This window comes from Colias philodice, chromosome 28 (assembly GCF_061535455.1).
Source record: "Colias philodice isolate Cphi_HAF_F1 chromosome 28, ilColPhil1 Martin Lab GWU primary, whole genome shotgun sequence".
NCBI classification, from domain to species: Eukaryota; Metazoa; Arthropoda; class Insecta; order Lepidoptera; family Pieridae; genus Colias; species Colias philodice.
In genome coordinates, this window is record NC_143113.1 from 4,704,300 (window position 1) to 4,725,335 (window position 21,036).

General features: G+C 32.3%; 1 protein-coding gene across 1 annotated transcript in view; it reads right to left on the minus strand.

Annotated features, from left to right (window-relative positions):
- Positions 1-20,048, minus strand: part of LOC149476348 (uncharacterized) — a 30,290-nt gene extending 10,242 nt beyond the window's left edge. The window contains exons 1-9 of the mRNA XM_089712103.1: positions 19,937-20,048; positions 18,000-18,132; positions 15,326-17,616; positions 6,420-6,558; positions 3,290-3,612; positions 2,566-2,889; positions 1,658-1,796; positions 757-905; positions 7-145 (exon numbers count right to left, since the gene is read on the minus strand). Coding sequence (XP_089568229.1) covers positions 7-145; positions 757-905; positions 1,658-1,796; positions 2,566-2,889; positions 3,290-3,612; positions 6,420-6,558; positions 15,326-17,616; positions 18,000-18,132; positions 19,937-20,048 — 3,749 coding nt within the window. The remainder of the gene's footprint in view (positions 1-6; positions 146-756; positions 906-1,657; positions 1,797-2,565; positions 2,890-3,289; positions 3,613-6,419; positions 6,559-15,325; positions 17,617-17,999; positions 18,133-19,936) is intronic.
- Between the last annotated feature and the right edge of the window lie 988 nt (positions 20,049-21,036).

Consider the following 21,036-nt stretch of genomic DNA (forward strand, 5'->3'; position numbering starts at 1 on the left):
CATCACCTAAAACTAAATCCCCTACAGAAGAACGTATAAGCTCTGATACACTCCGCTTCACAAGCACCAAGTCCGCTCACAGTGAGCGCCGCTTTAGCCGCGGAACCAGATATGGCGGACCCGGAACGGACGTGCCAGAAACATTCTGTGAATATTCATCATAGTGTTGTTAAAAATAGATATAACACTATTAAGAATTCACTGTAAATTATCGAATATTAATGTGTTTTTGAATAAACATTATAAAATATAAAGAAAAGAATAGGTTTTGTTTTGCATATTTGCAGTATTTTTTAAGTCGAGTTTGTAACACTTACCACTCCACCTAAGTCGATAGTCGAGTATTTATCACTTACCATGCTATCTATGCAATCAGTCAAGTCTTTTTCATGTACCATTCATCACTTACCACTCCACCTACATATTCAGTCGAATCTTTCACTCTACCTGCGTCGTTAATCGAGTCTTTATGTAGTCAGTCAAATCTTTTTTTGCCATTCCACATACCTTGTCAGTTATTTCTTCATTATGAACTAGTATTTCACTCCACCTACACATTCAGTCAAGTCTTTAACACTTGCAACGCCGTACTTTGTTAGTTAGGTAAATGTTAAAAATATGTGATGACGATTCGAAAGTGCTTCTAAAATAAGTCTAATTGAATAAATAAATGTTTCAGTTTGAGTCAAGTCTTTCCACCTACATAGTCAAGTCTACTCACCACTCTACCCACATTGTCAGTTCTTCATCACTTACCACTTTCCACCCAAGGTTTAGTGCTAACAGTATGGCAGCCTGAATGCTGCGGCATCGCGTATACATCGGAGCCAGTATCAGCTGACATCTGTAGAGCTTTGTAAGGTCGCTCGCTGAGGAAACAGTTGTCTGATGATGGACTGGAGTACCTGTGGAGTTTGTTTAAGTGTCAATTAATAACTATGAGAGTTATTCTAAAAAGGGTTTTAAATTGCAAAGATTAAAAATGAATAGATTTTTTAATATATATAGTAGGTTATTCATTATTTTTTAAGATTACCTGTAAGTTTTATGTTATACTGCTTTAATCGAAAACTTTGTAACGTTTATTTTTTTTAATCAATAAATGATTTTTTTATGATATTTCGTTTAACTTTACCAACCCAAACCGCTAATAACAATATAAAAGTATAAATTTGACAAAAAAATGTCTATCAATCTATTTTTTAATCGTTCACACAAACTCACTTGTAACTAACTATACCTACGAGATAAACTTTAAAAAAATAAATACATAAATAAAACCCACTAACTTGACAACGAGACACTTTGAACAAATAAATAATAAATATTTCAGTCTGTGTACATGTGCAGACACACACTCACTCTTAACTATACAAGACACACTTTGACCAAATAAATAAAAATGTGTGCGTGTACTAGTGTACACACGTAAGAAGTGAAACTTCTTTATGACCTTATTTTTCAAAAAATAATTTACTATATGCAACTTTACAGAAATACGTCGAATCACGCGTGGTAGGGATAAGAAAAAGATGGCGCGTAACGGAAAAATGTCACGCGTAACGAAAAAATGTTAAACTAAATTTTTTTCCAACTCCGATAAAGAAGTTTCACTTCAATAAATACTCCAGTCTGTGGTGTTCAGACACACACTCACTTGTAACTATACGAGACACACTTGAACTCTCTCTCCGCGAAGCACGCCGCCTCACAGTCGAGCACGCTCCGCGCGGACAGCGAGCGGCGCACCGCGCCCGCCGCGAGAGACATGCCCGCGCTGCGACGGGACGAGCAGTCTATCGGGGTTTTAATATAAATACATTTACGTATATATTATATAAAATAATTGATAAATGAATAAAATTTATGAATGAATAAATTTGATAAATGGATAAAATTGTCATTTGTATGTGTAAATAGATAAAATTGGACCAGAACTGCAGATATATTCAATAAAAAAAGACGGGTTGCACTCCGGAAGTGCCGGCAGAAGTGAAAACTTGATTATTAACGTTGAGCATGTTTGATATTTTGGAATGGTATCCGTCTTACGCTTTTTCGATCAGGTCACGTGTCCTGACGCGAGTTTAACATTTTATACCCATTACAGAAAAAGTGCTCAACGCTGCTAAAGAAGTTTTCACTTCAAAAAGAATAAAAATAAATGTGAGTGTCGCAACAGGTCGCGAGATACTTGCTCGCGCTGCGACAGGATAAGCAGACGGGTTGTGTGGATGTTATTACTAATTTAAAATGTTATCATTGGAAAAATAAATAAAATTGAAGTTAATAAACGCCATGTGCTTAATAATAATATATTTCTAATACAAGACTTTGAATATTACTGCACTAAATAAAGTGTAAATTGCAATTGAAGCCACTCGCCGATTTTCGAAAATATTTGTAATTTAGTAAGTGATATTTAAGGACAAATAACTAGAGTTTAATTCTGTATTGAACAAATTGGACTGTATCAGATTATATGTTTGTAAATGCAGACACAAAAATGTATTTTATAAGTTACACAACGTTTAAAATATGGTATAAAATATTGTTTTCACTCACCTTTCACCTCATCCCCATCATCGATCCTGCCAATCTCATCCCACCTACTCCAACTTTCCCCCGAGGAGTTCCACCGGCCCTTCTTCCACCCATAACCATATCCCTGATCCTGCCCTTTGCCTAAACTTTGATAATCGAAGTGCCCTTTGCCTAAACTTTGGTAATCAAAGTCTGTATTTGTGCCATGTTTTACCCCATAGTACTTTGTATCAGCAAGCCCCCAATGACTATAGGATTTGTGGTTTTGGTTCTTGTAATGTGAATCGTGATGGCTATAGTGATTGTATGGCCTGGACGTTTCTTTCTCGTCGCTTCTACTTATTCCTATAAAATAGTATTGATGTATGGTAAATCAACTTCTTCTATTATTTTAAATGAATATAATATAAATGTTAATTTTGTTTTCTTAGTTATAGAGATATATTGTCACAATTGCTACATTGACCTTATATTTAACGGGTAAAGTTTCAAGAGAAATTTTGGTATTCTATTATTATTATCTATAGTATAAGTATTCTAGTATTTAGTATTCTAGCATTCTATCATCTTTGGTATTCTATTGGTACAATGTTCGAAATTTTTAAATGAAAATAAATTTTGGTTTATTTATCATCAGTGCCATTACTATTAAGGTGAGCTTCGCATTAAAAAAAAACAGTTAAAGTTAAAATTAATCACACAAATTATCCAATCAAATATGTACTCCTTTATTCTTAAAACTTACCAATCTGATACGGCACATAAAACTGGTCTTCATACCGCTTATGCTGAGTGTAGTGCTGTTTTTCATCATACCTATTGTACCCTTTATACCCGGCTTCATACCAATCTACCCGTTCACTGCCCTTCGGCTTTGAGGATAAAAAACCAGAATGCAAGAGCCCTGGACCTCTGAGAGTTTCTGGGCAATTGGGTTCCAAACTATTTCGGTCAAGTTCGTAGAAATCGTAGTCTTTGTCGTCTACAAAGTCGTGACGTATGTCAAACGCTTCTATGGGTTTGGTCATCAATTCGCAAAGTCCTTTACCGCGAAATGTTGGGTCTAATCTGAAAGAATGAGAACATACTTATCAATAATTATTGGGATTCTACTGATTTCCACTAAAACATTTTATCTTTTTTAAAACTGTAATTTTCAGCTCACTCTATTTGTTCTAAACTTAACGCTACTCGTATTTTCTGTACTACTTTTTTTATGCATAAAATAATCAGTTTTTGAAAGCAACAAATAACATTTATTTAATTTTTGTGCTTCGAGAGCTATCTCTACAATACACCTAAGTTTATAACTCTATTATGACTAATATATATATATATGCAATGAAACTACAAATCTTACTAATTCGGGAAATGATTAACATAAAAATTATCAAGCTAGATAAAATAACGAGAGATCACAATGCGTTGCCTTGAGAGTGTCCCAATTATGGTGTTTATAGCAAAGGTGTATGTGGGTCATATGGAAGCCGTCTTTATGCAAATTATTGCTATTACTCGTTTAATACAGGGCTGGATTTACTACTTGGTTTTACTAGAAAATCTTTTCCTACAATAATATGTTGTGCATATTTAGGTGAATCTTAAAACTTGAATGCTAAAGAGTGTCTAAAAATATGACCAAATAATTCATTTGTTTCCTGCTTGTAAATAAATTCTTTTCTCGATAAATTATCTTGTTTTTACTAGGTTTTGGAATGAATAACTATGAGAATACATATTTTTAAATTTTCCTTAACCGTTGAAGACCTTACCAACGTCTCTAAGGTAGTTATCATTCTATCTAACGTGATTGTGGATAAAGTTTTTAACTGCAAAATTATTAATCTAACCATTAAAGGCCAAATCTATAACCATAAGCAGGGAGCCATACTCCTTCCTGAATACGTATCTGCGCTCGCGCAAGGCTACAATACAATGCAGATGATTCCGTGCTGATTGCGCTGACCCGAGGTCGAACCGGTGGTAATTAATAGCTTAATTATTAACGTAGTACGTTGGAGTAAAAATAGTGGATTTAGATATAGAAGGACAGAAGATTATTGTATTGCATTTACATAGTTCTATGATTCGATATATTTGACCGCCTCCTTGGTACAGTGGTTGACGCGTGAGCGTAGCACCGAGGGGTCCTGGGTTCGATTCCCGGTGGAGACGAAGAAAAAAAAATGTCTCGGTCTGGCAGGACACAGAAGGCTGATCACCTACTTGTCCCTAAAGAAAATCGATCAGTGAAACAGATGTATGAATAATGCATCTGCCCCTTACCCCACCACGGGGACACGGGACTTCACTATGATTCGATATCTTAGTTCACTGCCCTATTATTAAGACATGCTTATAATATATGCATCTGTAGAAATTGATGGCATGTGATTGAGATCAAATTCATGTGAAATAGCTTGAACAATTTTTATAATTATGATATTTGTTTTCGGCAGGTCTGTTCTTCAAATAATATCACCTAATTCTTATAGCTTTTTGAAATAATTTTCTATAGTAATACAGCATTTGCCAGTCTGTGAGTAGCAATATAAATGACAAAATTATGAATTTTGAGAGACGGATTACACACTATTATAAAATCCGTAATTGGATAAAACAGAATATATATGTAACTTTGTAGGGCTACAGATAGAGTAGGTACTCTAAACTTAAAGCGCTATGTGTTAAAATTTATAATATAATGAATCAACATTAGCATCTCTCGTTCAGATGATCAGATATATCTGTCTGTTCTGCCCCCCTAGTCAAGTGGCTTTCTGTTAGCGTAGCGTTCAATAGAATAGACTACGAATGTATGAGATTGACGTAAGCTATAGATACGTTTATCTAACAATATAACTTTTTACAATTCTTTTAATATTTGCATTCTGATAGTAGATAGTTACTAGTAAGACAAGTATTTCTTAAATGGGTCAAATAATTTATAACTATCAAAAATAAACATTCAACCGAATTATTCCTCGTACAATTAAGTCATATTCTTTGAACATTTAAGTTGAGTATTTCACTGGATTGAACAAGGAACTTCGTACGATACAAACTGTTTTTTTAAACTACATAGGAATAAGCTATTTAAATGACGGTCAAAGATATTTTTTCACCACTATAATCCTTGATTATTCCAAACCTATGAGAAACAAATACCAACCAATATCAAATCCGCATTCATACAAACAAACATCAACCAAAATGTTTCGGTCTACAGACCTTGAGGTTTAAAATTTTAATAACAATACGTGGTCACCAAAAATGCGAACTAGGAAACATGAACAATCGTGTGAACATGACGTGAGAGCATTACTTCATAAAATGTTAATATTAGTACATTCTGTAGCATGAACAAGGTTCTTTTTTGCTTTATTAATGGCTGGTTTCATGGTGTTTGTGAGATCTTGCAGCGATACATCGCAGATACAGAGAGGGTAATGATTACCTTTTAGTTTGAGTATTTAGAACTCTTAAATTAATGTACTGAATAATGACAAGGTACCCTAGATTCAAAACCCTGATGATGAAGAGTAAAGTTTTGAACACAATAATATAACGTTATGTCATAATTTATGAACGTCTAATTAACCAATTTTCAAGTTAGAAGCCTATTGAATCGAATTTAATTATTTTGTTATTTGTAGGCATTTCTATGCTTTTCTATATCACTAAGAAGCTTTCATTTCAGCTAGTAAAACACACTAATATATTTCTTTAAAATCCTTGCTTAAACAATATAGGGATACCACAAGGCTCAACATAAGGTCCACAACTTTACAATATTTACATCAATGAAAAACGAATTCTCCAATCACATTACACACATACAATACATTTACTACCATACATAAATAAATAATTACCTATAATTAAAGCTCTCGCAATGAAATCGCCTCTCGGTAGCGCATTCCCGTCTACAGTCCTCCAGGCGTTCGCAATCAACTACCCTTCTCACGTGACTTCGTAGAGCTCTCCGACCTGCTAGTACACGGCGAAAACACGCTGAAAGATACGAAAAAGGTATTAAAAAATGGTTTAAGAGTAATCAAACATCAGTACCTATAAATTAGAATGTAAGGGCTATAAAGTCACAATCCACCCTACTAAATGAAGAAAAAATGAAAATAAGAATTATAACTTGAATTATTATTATATTATATTATTAATCAATCAATGAATCATTGTTATATATTATTATATCATTGATTATGAATTAAGATGAATTATTTATTAGAAATTAAAATCAACTTTACTGATGAAGTAGTTTTAAGGTATCCGGAATCTAACAGAATATGGTACTTAATTATATAAATAAAAAATTATTAGTTGTCCAACAGAAAGAGATATTATGTATTATGATTTGAATTTTAATGAGTCATTTTCAAAACTCTACTTCTATGTAAATTCCAACTATTTGGCGCTACATAATTAACATGACATCATCCGAACCCAAATGACTTTGATTTACTGTATCCTGACGGCACACAAAAACTTATAATAGTTGCAAATGGGTCATTAATTACGGTATAAAAAATGACCCATTGACTCATTTATTTCCTCCTTGTAAGAACCTAAGAGAATATATAGGTAACTAGGTTTCTGCCCGCGGCTTCGCCCGCGCAGTCAAAGAAAAACCCGCATAGTTCCCGTTCCCGTGGGATTTCCGGGATTGCGTCATTTTCCCGGGATAAAAAGTAGTCTATGTCCTTTCTCGGGTATCAAAATATATCTATACCAAATTTCATGCAAATTGGTTCAGTAGTTCAGGCGTGATTGAGTAACAGACAGACAGACAGAGTTACTTTCGCATTTATAATATTAGTGTGGATTATAAATTGTATGTATGTACTATTAGCTTGATTTGGCTTCGAAGGAATAGACCCAGCTAAAAAAACATCACTTATTTTACACAGTAATGGCGAAGCTTTCTAATGAAAGAATATTTTTTATTTAAATCGTAAGAAACAGGAAAATAATCAAATATTTCATTAAAAAAACTAGCTGCATGAATTCGTATAAGGTGCATTGGGGTCATTCCGGCCACGGGGTAAATACGTATATGTTAAATTAATACGTAACTATCGATAGATTAAGCAAATATGTATGCTAATATATCAAACCTATAATATATATTTATGCCCTTCCTTCACGATAAAGCAATGCTCTATAGTGGTATTCACAATTTTCTGAAATTACCCCTCATCCGAAATTCCCCCAATGCACTATACAATTAAAATGTTATATAACCTAGTGTAAACACAGGCTCTTGAAAAACACTCCATTTATAATGGTGTAAAAATAAGTGAATTATTTACTACTAGCTTTCCGCCCGCGGCTTCGCTCGCTTTGCCTAAAATCTAATAAATTACATACTAAAACCTTCCTCTTGAATCACTATTTTAAAAAAACGCATCAAAATCCGTTGCGTAGTTTTAAAGATTTAAGCATACATAAGGACAGAAAAAGCGACATTTTTATACTATAAAAAAATGGAGCTTCAACTTAAAAATTCAACAGAATAATTATATAATTATTATGATGTGTTAATTCAGACCACAATAATTTATCTCTATGTCAAATATCATCCGATTAGCCGTTATGAGTGTAAGAATAGTAATTTAAACATCTTAATTTTATCTATTCTTTAAACTTTCGCGTGTTCAATACATAGTAGTAGTATTTTTTAACAATCATACATAGTAGAGTCTTTTAAAGTAATCTTAAAATAAGATAATAATAAGATAATAAATAATAAGTTCGATAAATTTTATGTTAAGAATATTCTTTAGCTTTTGTTTTGATGATACTCTTTAATATTTATCATTCGAGTCAAATTTTTAAAAGTGGATAAATCAATACTTACCTACTTATATGCGTATTAAAATTTGTTACATTTGTATTACATACTAGCTGTACTCCGCGGTTTTACCCGCAGTGCTCCGCTCCTGTTGGTCTAAGTGTTATGATAAATAGCCTAAAAACCTTGCTCGATAAATGGGCTATCTAATACCGAAAAGAATATTTCAAATCGGACCAGTAGTTCCCGAGATTAGCGCGTTCAAACAAACAAACTTTTCAGCTTTGTAATATTAGTATGTATAAACATATTTAATCATTTTTGTTTTTAGAATGCATTTTCCATAGAGATATCAAAAGGACTTTGGAAAAAAGTCGGCTAATAAATAATTTAAGTAAATGTAATATTATGGCATTTTAATCATATAGCACATCTCTACGGTCAATTCTTCAAACACATAATTTTTTTTTGGTCTTATTTTTTAAGATTTAAAACTATGTAACTATATAAATTCATTAATTTAATTTACATATAGTTTTAAGCTATTTCCACGTACATAGCGAAGAAAATGTGAATAAAAATGAAACTGAAGATGTATTATAATAAAATATATTTAGGGAAACTAAAGCGTCTGTAAGTTCAAAACTGTTACAGGCTTTAGAGTGATATTATTATGGATACCTATTATGATAAAATATGTACTACAGATGGCTTTATTTACGGCTACTTCATTTATTTTTTATTGTACACTTCAACAACGTTAATTAGAAATCAGCAAGGTGTCAAAGCTTGATTGATATGTTATCAGAATTCGCCGCTTTTTGCTCTACTTGTTGTTAGTATAATTTCAAATTAAACGGGTTAAATTACTTTTAAAAATTAGATCTGACCAATTCTTTACATATCGTTTTCATTTAATGTTTATTATTAACGCGAAAATGTCTTTGGAGGGCTTAAACGACTGATATATTTCAATATAAGTAAAACATTGGGTACTTTTGTAGTTTCTCTATGATAGTGCCAAATTTTATTTCAATAAATAATATCAAATCTTATCGAACGCTTCCAATAACCTATAACCTATAAAACTGATCTATCAAATTTAATAAGGTAGTTTCTAAAATACTAATCATAACAATTCGTAAAGACACTTTGGCATGAGATACGTTAGATTTTCTCTGTTAAAAACTATAAGTTACAATTTAAAAAAATTATTCATGAGTAAAAAAATCCAAAATAAACAAGAGTTTGAATTTGAATTTGAATTTGACTCTTATACATAAGTACCTAAGCTATCTTGATCTCTTCTACACAACAATATAATAAAAAACACATACTTGGTGCATTCTCCACAAGAATTACCCGAGATCCAATCACAGTAGCGAACAGACAGACAAAAAACACCACACATACATTCATTTTTATTGCACAAATTTGACATGTTACTACACTAACACTTCAAGCACTTATTCCCTTTAAAACACTTAATTTTAACTTATTTTTGTGTACATTTTTCGCATGTCTATACTATTCTGTCCCATACATGTTTTGACTTAGTTTCTTTCGTTAATAGAAGTATTTTTTTATAATAATAATGCGATGTAGGTCAAATGTTACAATACATAAGAGCGACTGAACAGATTCGTTGTATCGCATAGGCTTATATGCCGGTGCATTATACGCGTTGGATTTGTATGGATATGCCTTTTTATTAGATATATTTTTGTTGGTGAAAATGTATTTGTATTAAAGTAGTTTAAGGTACCTAGTTCTTATGAGCAGTCTCCTTGCTTAGTTTAACATTTATAAATTAGCTATTAGTCTATTATATTAGCATTAAAATTGGTGCAGTTCTTCAATATTAACCGTGCAAATACATAACTAAAGCTGAAAACTTCAATTAACGAGTTTTATCAGAATTTTAGACACCAGCCTTCATATATTTATATTGCGATAACTGTGAATAGAAATCACTCATACACATGTATTGTAAAAAAAATACTCATTTAGGTTTTGTCTATAAGTGAGTATAACTATAAATTAAAATATTTTTTCGTTTAACTATCATCTATTTATGCCTTATATTCCCTTTTTATCGTAATATTCATAATAAATACTTCAAAATTTAACAGGCATATCCACACAAATCCAACTCACACCTGATTACAGGAGATAACGCGCGCGCCACGCTATTGTCTCTAAAAATTTTGACGATGCAAAAACCTCATGTATCCGACCATTGTATGTGCTATACGAATATTAATTGACAGGAACACGTTTTATTTTACTTTATTTAGAAGATAGAGTATTTGAATATTAAATATTGAAGAGAAAGTAAGCAAGGAAAATTGCCTGGAACTTGAAATTGCCCGCCTAATGAAGATGTAAGGAATTAACAAAAATATTTTAAAATATTATTAATTATCTGTATACTTTTGCATTATTACCCAATGTACCGTCTTCTACAATTTATAGATTAAAAAAAACACAATTAACGGTTAACGTAATAATTTTTTTTTATATCTGAAGAATGAGAGTGCCATACTTATTTTTCCAGTTCTACTTGTTAAAATCTACACTAGTTGCAGAGTTTGTTTGTTTGAACGCGATAATCCCAGGAACTACTGGTCCGATTTGAAAAATTCTTTCGGTGTTAGATAGCCCATTTATCGAGGAAGGCTATAAGGCTATATAACCTATGTATATAACGCTAAGACCAACAGGAGCGCGGGACATAAGTATTATAATATATGAGAGTGCCATATTTGTTAAAATTATACCCCCTTTTTTATTACATCGGTCGTGAGTTTAAAGATGATATCTTTCTCTAATCGTCACAATATTATATAAAAATCATAACAGCATAAAATTGTACGAATCCGACATGTATGAAACACAAATAAAAAAAATGTGTGCGTGTACTAGTGTACATATACGTAAGAAGTGAAACTTCTTTATAACCATATTTTTCAAAAAATAATTTACTATATACAGAAATACGTCGAAACACGCGTGGTAGGGATAAGAAAAAGATGGCGCGTAACGGAAAATGTCACGCGTAACGAAAAAATATTACACTAATTTTTTTTCCAAGCCCGATAAAGAAGTTTCACTTCAATAAACATATAAATAACTTTCGAACACTTCTACATTGATTGCTCTTTCAGTATTATAGGTCCAACACTTTTTGCTCTTTCCCAAACATACATTCTTTCGCCTCAAATATTTTTACTAAATATGCTATGTTAAAACTATAGAACCGAGCAAAAAATGTAAAATCACACCATGAAACTGAATCCCACTTATGTTTTTTTAGCATTTTGCATAATGGAAGGTCTAAGCAATTTGCCCTGAGCCTATACATAAATTGCTGTTTTGTGGTACATATTGAAGATTTAAAGCGAATAAATATCTATTAAAATAAAAACACCGCCTCCTCGGAACAGTGGTTGACGCGTGAGCGTAACACCGAGGGGTCCTGGGTTCGATTCCCGGTGGAGGCGAAGAAAATAAATGTCTTGGTCTGGTAGGACTACTCGTCCCTAAAGAAAATCGATCAGTGAAACAGATGTATAATGCATCTGTCCCTTACCCCACTAGGGGACATGGGACTTCACTTCAAAATAAAAACAAGAACGATCTACAAAATAATCGAAACAAAAATTACCAGTGCTCTCATGAAAACATAAAAACGAGATTGATATAGTCGCTACATTTCTACCGTGTATTATTCTTCGGTATTCAATGTTAATATGTACTTCTTTTTATATACTTCAGTATTCAATGTTAAAAATTTAACTTATTTTAATACTCATTTAAAGTAAAACATCTTGAAGCGCATTGAGAGTAAAATTTAAAGTTCACGTCATGGCAATACCGTCTCGTCATGTAGTAAGGCGACAATGGTATCTTTGAATCTTGCCAAAGAAGTTTCACTTCTGACACGTGTGCTCCGCACACACGCTCTTTTTGCAACTCAAATTCAATGTGAAAAGTGGTGATAGTCATGGTGGTCATTGTACAATTTTTGTAACTGTTTCAGAAATAAGTGATATATGAAAATAAAACTCACATAAAAAAAATGTAAAACCAAAACAAATTTTTATTTAGCAACATAAAAAAATTGTTTTAGTTTATAACATATCTATTTTATTGTTACCTTCGAACTAAGACTTGAAAATATTTATTAAAAATCGCCCTTTCCTCAACTTGCGCCTCAAGTAAAAGATTACAATCTAATATCTTTAATCTTTTTGTGTACGAAACTTATTGTTAACGTTATATCATATTGTGGCCACTTATATCTGTCCTTGTCTATTGTTGGCGGGGACTTAACGTGGCTAAATGAACATTTATTTATACATGTCAGTTATGGCGGGAAACGGAAGAAAATAACATAGAGGAAAAAATGAAATAATTTCATATGTAACTAGCGGTCCGCCCCGGCTTCGCCCGTGGTACATATTTACGTTTTCTCTACATAAAAACCATCCTCGTACTTTAAGGAATATAATAAAAAAAGAATTATCGAAATCGGTTCAGCCATTCTCGAGTTATGCGCTTACCAACACATTTTGCGATTCATTTTTATATATAAGAAGAATGGTAAAAATGGCTACTATAAATATGTTATAGCAAGAGTATTTTTTAATTAAATAAATAAATAATTAAATATTTCGGGACAATTTTCACACTCGGCACGATCTGATCCCATACTAAGCTTTCGCTGATAAACATAGGTACATATAGAATTTTAAATAAATACTTATACCTATAGATAGTTAGTAATTACCACCCAGACACAGAGCAAACATTATGTATATAATATGTTCATCACACAAATATTTGCCCCGGGTGGGAATCGAACCCACGATCTCTGCCTTGGAAGGCAGAGATAATATGTGTTTAGATAGTCTTAGTTTTTGTTGGCAATAAAGCTTTTTTTTCTTTCTTTCTTTCTTTCTTTCTTTCAGTGTCACTACCAAGTTACCAACCAAGCCAACCGTTCAGTCATATAAATAAATCAATTATAATAATTATATACCACTCAGGACTTTTATAGCTACGACAAATTCAAAATCAAAGTATTTTAACTGTAGATAAAATTATATAGATAGAGAAATGTAGAATGCTTTCCGATGATACTAAGTAAGTATTGACATTTAGTAATTTTAGTAATTAAACATTTTAACGGATTTTAATCGCGATTTATATAAATGTATAATACTCGCGTAAAATAAAACACTAGTAAAATACTAATTATTGACATACTGCACATACCTAAGATTTTTTCCACATACTAATTGTGGAAAAAAAATATTTATGACTGATGTGAGTCATTTTCACACCTATGCTCCTGAGTATAATATAGTCTACGTACTAGAATAACACATTTTTTCTAGAAATACTTGCTTTTGCGGGTTTTTGTAAGTAAAACCGTACCACAGAACATATATATACTCAGGGGAGAACCGCACGGCCCAACTAGCTTATAAAAAAAATATGACATTCGATCATGATGCCTTGTCAACTAAGGTCATTAACTGGCAAACCAGACTGCTCCATTGTAATGATAATATAATTATTACTTTTATTATAATAAAACAAAGGATTTGAGCGGTAACGGATTTGGATTAACAATTCAAAATTATACGCGGCTACGGGCTATGTGAAACAACTTATGTCAATTAATCTGTTAAAGCGCGGGAAAATTTAATCTATAAACATTGAGGTATTATTACGACGTAGTACATAGTAACTCAATGTCTATAGATTACAGATTGAGTTTGAACGAAAAATTAATAACTAATCAACATAATAATAGCAACTAAAACCCTGAATAATATTATTTAATATTATTGTCATAACTTACATGAAACACCTGAAGAATTGAAAGCACATAAATAATTCTATTCAGTATATAATTCCATAGAATATTATTGCACGCCTCATAAGCGAAGCGTTGAGGTGGGTACTACTGTCACTTCGCGCAAAACATCTGATTTTTCAAACTTAAAATGTCTTTATGTATCATACATTGCACTTGTAAGATAATACATACACACACATATTAAGAAAAAACACTATTTTTAACGTTCATGATATTTTTGATGTCATTTTTGTTATTTAAACTAGTTAAAAAACAGTTTAAAAAAGTTCTGTCTTGGACGTCCGTGTCTGTATGTGCGGATCCTTTTTCTTGTTAACACGATAGCGACCGAAATACTTTACTAATCGAGTCTTTTTTTTTTCTCTTACGCTTGAGTATGCTCAGGAATAGAACCCTTTCATTTTTCAGGGTCTGATTCGATGTGGTTTAATTGTTATTAAATAAACAAAAATAATAATTAATAAATATTTATTAAAAAAAATTATGAGGCGTGCACTTTTGGATTTTCCAAATTATATTAATTTACATTTCAATAATTTTAATATTCATTAAATTTAACTACTTAATTGTTACACTTGAAAATTTATGAAACAAATGAATTCACAATGTTCCATTCCATTTTTTGAAATGTTCCAATTTTTTTTCTTAATATTTTTTTTTTAACTGCCAGTAATTAATACTTGTGTACCAGCCAGTGTCTATAAAAATAAAAAAGTTTGGTTATAAAAACTTTATTTTAGTATTACTTAGTTACGTTTGGTTTAGTTTTCAGTTTATAATGAATTAAATATATACAAAAATATTGTAAAATGGATATTGAGATCTTGCGTTTTCTTTTTTTTTTATACCAGGGGTGGACTCAGCTTGGTAAATGAACCCCTGTAGCTGAGTATTTATTTATTTATTTAGTATACAATATTATACCGTTTCATTTTTTAATGATGAAATCTTAAGGCTAGACATGTATTTATTTCATTTAAAAAAAATATAAATAGAAAAATCACTTGATCCTTTTTCTTCTTTTTTGAAAAAAAACATTATAATATCTAAAATATTATTTTAAAAAACTAAAAATAACTTACCCTTATAAGAAATTCCAGATTCCGGGTTCCTGCCATACCCGGGTCTATCATAATCTGCAACAGAAACCGGTCTAGTAGTTATGACGTTTCCATCAGGTTTAGCAATATAACTTGGCGCATCTGGCTTCTCATATTCAAACTCATAAACCGGTCTAACATCCGGTCTATCCGGGTCTGTAGATTGGTTATAACTAGGTCTATAACCTGTGGAACCATAACCAGTTGTAGTCGATCCGTAACCTTCTGAGTATGATGGTTTCGATTGGCCATAACCACTGGGCTTCGATTCTTCATAACCACCGTAACTTTGGCTTGATTCTTGATTGCTTCCGTATGCTGGTTTTGATGTTTGACCGTAACCGCAAGGTTTTGTTTCATAGCTCGTTTCGCCATAACTATTCGGTTTGCTATAACCACTGTCACCGTAACTAGGTTTTTCATAACCAGGTTTATTATAACCATCGTTAGGTTTACTGCCATAATTGCTTCCGCTATAACTTGGTTTTGAATCATAACCACCTTCACTATAGCTGGGTTTATGTTGGTTATAACCATCGCTAGGTTTCGATCCGTAATTATTGTTAGGTTTTTCAGTTTGATAATTCGTTTCTCCGTAACTTGTAACAGCAGTTTCCTGATAGCTAGGTTTATATGGTCTATTATTATATGGTCTATCTTCACTTTCACTATAACTAGGTTTTTGTTGGTTATAACCATCACTAGGTTTCGATCCATAATTATTGTTGGGTTTGTCTGTTTGATGACTAGTTTCTCCGTAACCGACAACAGCAGTTTCCTGACTTGGTTTATATGGTCTATTATTATAGGGTCTATCTTCACTTGGTCTTTTATATCCATACATATCGTATAAATGATGCGTGCCGTATCCAAGATGGCTGCCGAATAAAGAATTGTCATCGTACACAGGTTTGTTGTACGGCCGCTTGTTTGTGTCATATTTGTTATAGATGCTTTGACTTTGTTGTCCATACGAGGCTGTGTTATGAGTTGTATCGTGACTAGATTGGCCATAACTTGAAGTAGGTCTATTTGACTGGCCGTAAGATTGGCCATCGTTGCCATAACTGTTGGAACCATAGTTGTTTTGCGAGCCATGACCATAGCCAGAACTATTTTCATTGCTAGAATGACTATTTGTACTCTGAGCGTAACCCTGATTTTCATAGCTTGGTCTACTATAGCTAGGTCTGCTGTCTGATGTTTGCGAAAGTCCGTAACCGTTTTGATTATGACTTTGACTATACTTATTATCATTTTGACCATACGCACTTTGACTACTTTGACTATTAGTACCATAACTTGCACCGTATTGGCTAGACTGACCGTATTGCTGACTTTGACCATAGCCGTACTTATTTCCTGATTCATACCCGCTTTGACCGTATTGACTGGAACTTGGCTTTTGATACGGCTTGTCTGTACTGAATCCATAACCGTTTACCGGCCTCTCTGGCTTCACATAACTTTCTTGTCCATACCCATATTGATTAGAAGAGGCTTGGTACTGATTGTATCCGTAACTTTGACCATAGCTTACAGAACTTTGCTCATACGGTCTCTTTACTGGCTTATATCGAGGAGGATCGTATATTTCTACATGAATAGAATTGTCTTGACCTCCGTAATTGCTTGCGTATTGACTATTATAACTGTAGGAGGGTCTGTCACTCGCGTATTGACTGTTATAGTTATAGGAGGGTCTATCGTATTCTGGTCTTGTACTGCCTTCATTGTAGCCATTGTTAAAAGAACTATCAGGTTTTGGCTTCCTATTTGGTCGTATTATGTACTGATATTGTGGCTTTTCTGGTATATACTCAGGTTTAGGTCCATACGCATTGTGTGTTTCTTCACTCGGTCCTCCGTATGGGTCTGGTCTGAAGTTTGGACGCGGTCGTCTATGAGAATCATAACCTGGTCGATTATAAGGAATGTTCTCCGGTGCATGCGGTCCATAGCTTGGTGGTCTGTCATCTGGGCTTTGATTGTCGAAACTGTCTGGTCGGTCGTTGTAACTCGGTCGTCTGTCTGGATCTTCATACTCGTCAGCTAGAGGACGCTTTGAATCTTCGTCTGGTCTAAGCATAGGTCGATGTAACGGTCCATTTTCAAGGAAATCTTGGTCTATTGGTGTGGGTGGAGATTGCTCGCATTGTATTCTTCTAACGTATACATCGTAGTCTGGATTGCGAAGGAGTGGTTTGTCTTCTTTTATTTGCTTCTCGTTTATATTGCTGAGGTCGCATGTTGAATTGCCTTTGGCACCGACACTGGAAGTTAAAAGTTAAATATTTTAATTGTCCGCACAATAATAACAATATTTAAACTATCTTCTTATATATTGTGTATAAAATGCATATAGAACATAAAAAAAATATATAAAATATAAAATACTAGTTTTCTAACTAATGTTAATCAATAAGTTAAATACTTAAATGATGGAAACAGAATGAAAGTCAATGCAGTAGTTTTTAAGCTTATTGCGAACAGACAGACGCGGTGGAGGTCTTTGAACTCACTCAAACTCAAACATTTATTTATTCAATTAGACTTCTTATAAAAGCACTTTTGAATCGTCATAACATTTTTTAACATTTACCACCTGCTATTGTTTTCTAATATGTAGTTAATATCAATAATTCTTATTTCTTACCCATAATCATACGCCTGACATTGTTTATCCTGCTTGCAGATTTGTTCGCACTCCTTCGTCGTTAGTTCTGAGACATTCCGATAGATGGAGCTAGGTGGCAATTGTTCGCCGATCGCAATTCTTTCGAAACAGTCTGTGAAAATTATAACAAAATAAACCGGCAAGATCGTGACCTGTTGTGTGTATTTAATTTAAATAAATAAATAAATAAATAAATAAACAATATTATAATGATAATGGTAAAAAAATATTAAAAATTTGTTAAAAATAATAAATGCATATTTTGGTCTTTTACTACAAAATAATTATCGCACTAAGTTGAAATTTCTACATCAAAATGTTATTTTTTCATTGCAATAAGGTATTTTTACTACAATACATTCATAAATTTTATCTTTTAGGCCTCTGTTTAATGACATCGTTTGACTTTCTTTAACGTTGAAAGGATTGTATGCATATTGGTGTCTGAAAATAGTAAAATTAAATAGGCAGGCTACAGTCTACTATATACCGTGGTGAAAAAACAAATTTCCATACATACATATTTATATATAATACATATTTATTTTGATTACCCAGGTAAGCCACGAAAAGCTATCAAGGAAATACAAGTTATATGTTACGTTTCTTTGCCTTCATTTAATATAACTTTAAAATAAAAATTGCACACAAACTGCATTTAAGCTTGTTTCGTCATTTCCCATTGTCCCACAATTCTGTACAAAACGATCACTTGACATCCAATAGCGGATGTATTGCATTACATGTGTTATGTAAGCTTTATTGCACCTTCGAAAAGAATGTATTGGTTTGGGACAAAAATATGTGATTAAACTTTTTGTCAAATATGTATTGTAATTATTGAAATTATTTCTCAGTGACGTAAGCTTCATAATTTTATGCCAGTTACACTCTTCCCTTGTTAAAATTTTAAATAGGATTGAGATTTAAGATAAGTAGATTTCAGCCCGCTGAAAGCTGTGAAAATGATGAAAAGTTATTTATACCTGACCAAAAAATGAAAATTGGTGCAGTACTTTTTGAGTTGTTAGCGAACGGACAGACGCGGCAGAGGGTTTCAGGACTTTTTATTATATCTAATATGAATTTAGTCATTAATCAATCTAAAAATTAAATAATTTTTCAAAAATAAGTTCTTACTTTTCAACTTTAAGCTCAACTTCTGAATTGCTTATCTATCTGTTGAAATAATAAACGTTTTATGAAAATAAACGTATTTTTTACATCTGGTCCTATCTCATAAGTTATTATTTAACCTCTAATTACACAAGATAAAAAGTAAAACAACTAAAACCCAACTACGACAAAAAACGACGCTGAAAAAGTATAAAACAAAAGTTAAATTGATGAACTAATAAAGAAGCTATGAACGAAAAGATGTGAATTATATGCAATCAGCCCATGAATACAGGTAAAGTCACAAGCAAATGCTAGTAATATATATATTCAAAATGTGTTCAAAAAGTAAAAAGCTTTCAAATGATACCAAACACGGCATATTTATCTTAACTTTATTTTTTTACGCTGTATGTTTTGTCCGCTAGAGGGCGCCACATTAGATTTTGTGAAACCCCATATAGCCTATAACCAGCGGACAATTAAGACGCTTCTAATGATATGTCTTTTGTCGAATTCTGATAAGTAGTTTAGAAGTTACGAGGGAACAGATGAACATACATACATACATACATACATACATACATAGCCTGTCAAAATCATAACCCTCCTTTTGCTTTGCCGTAGTCGGGTAATTAAAATTCAATTGCTAATCAGAACGTGTCAAATATTTACATATACTAGCTTTACATTCAGTTTCTGATTACTAATAATATATTATTATGTTATCTGCAACATTCTTCGTTGTTCTCAGCAACACCTTTGCCAGTCTGAAAAAAATATAATAAAAAAAAACATACCTTCAATCGACGTCCCCAAAATAGAGTCTATGGTCAATGTTAATACAGCCGACGCGAGTAATACTGGCCATAAAATTAATACGTAAAACATTTTGACCGATACACCTAACATGGTTAACACATAATTTAAATAAAAAAAACAATCAAGTTTTTTCTTATTAGATAAAAAGGATTATTTTATATTTCCCGCCAACTTATGTCTGGCTGAATGTCAAAGCTCCCGCCAAAAATTGCGCACTGTCAGTGAACTTTTTTAAATTTTTCAAGGATAAGGAATACGTCCATTCGGTTTTGATTTTACAAATAATGTGGGGCAAATCTTCTTAGGTGTGTACGTTTCGGTTCGCTGAAATCGTTGTCTTAGTTAAATTGAATGAATCGTGGTCAGTTTTTACACTAATTAATTATTTTTATAGACAATGGATTGTTTTAATATCAATTAAATTTTACAATTTTATTTTATTAATGACTGCAAATAATTGGAAATACTTAAAATATGTAGCAGGTATATGGTACTTACATTAATATATTTTCGTTCAAGTAACCAATGTGTAAAATAGCAAAAAATATGTAAAAATATGACTGGATGAACAATGAACATGCTAAGTATGGTAAAAAATTATTTAGTTGATTATATTTTAAATCAAAGAATATGTTTGTTAGTCATAAGGTTATAATGAAATGTAATTCATCAAATTTTGAAACGCATAATATTTAAAAAAAGTTTTTCACTTCGATTAAATTGCCTCAGACTGTCTTTTATTTTTATTACACTACTTACTACACAAAATATGATTACCTATTTATTAACCGACTTCAAAAAAAAGGAGGAGGTTATCAATTCGGCCGGTATGTTTTTTTTTTTTTTTTTTTTTTAATGTATGTACACCGATTACTCCGTGGTTTCTGAACCGATTTACGTGATTCTTTTTTTGTTCGATGCGGGATGGTGTCGAATTGGTCCCATAAAAATTTTATTCGGATAGGCCCAGTAGTTTTTATTTGATGAGCATTTTTGTCTGTATTTGTAAATGTTGCAAACTGTGCAAGTTTGAAGTCGGTTGTTTTTAACGCAGTTATTGACTTGTTAAAATTAAAAT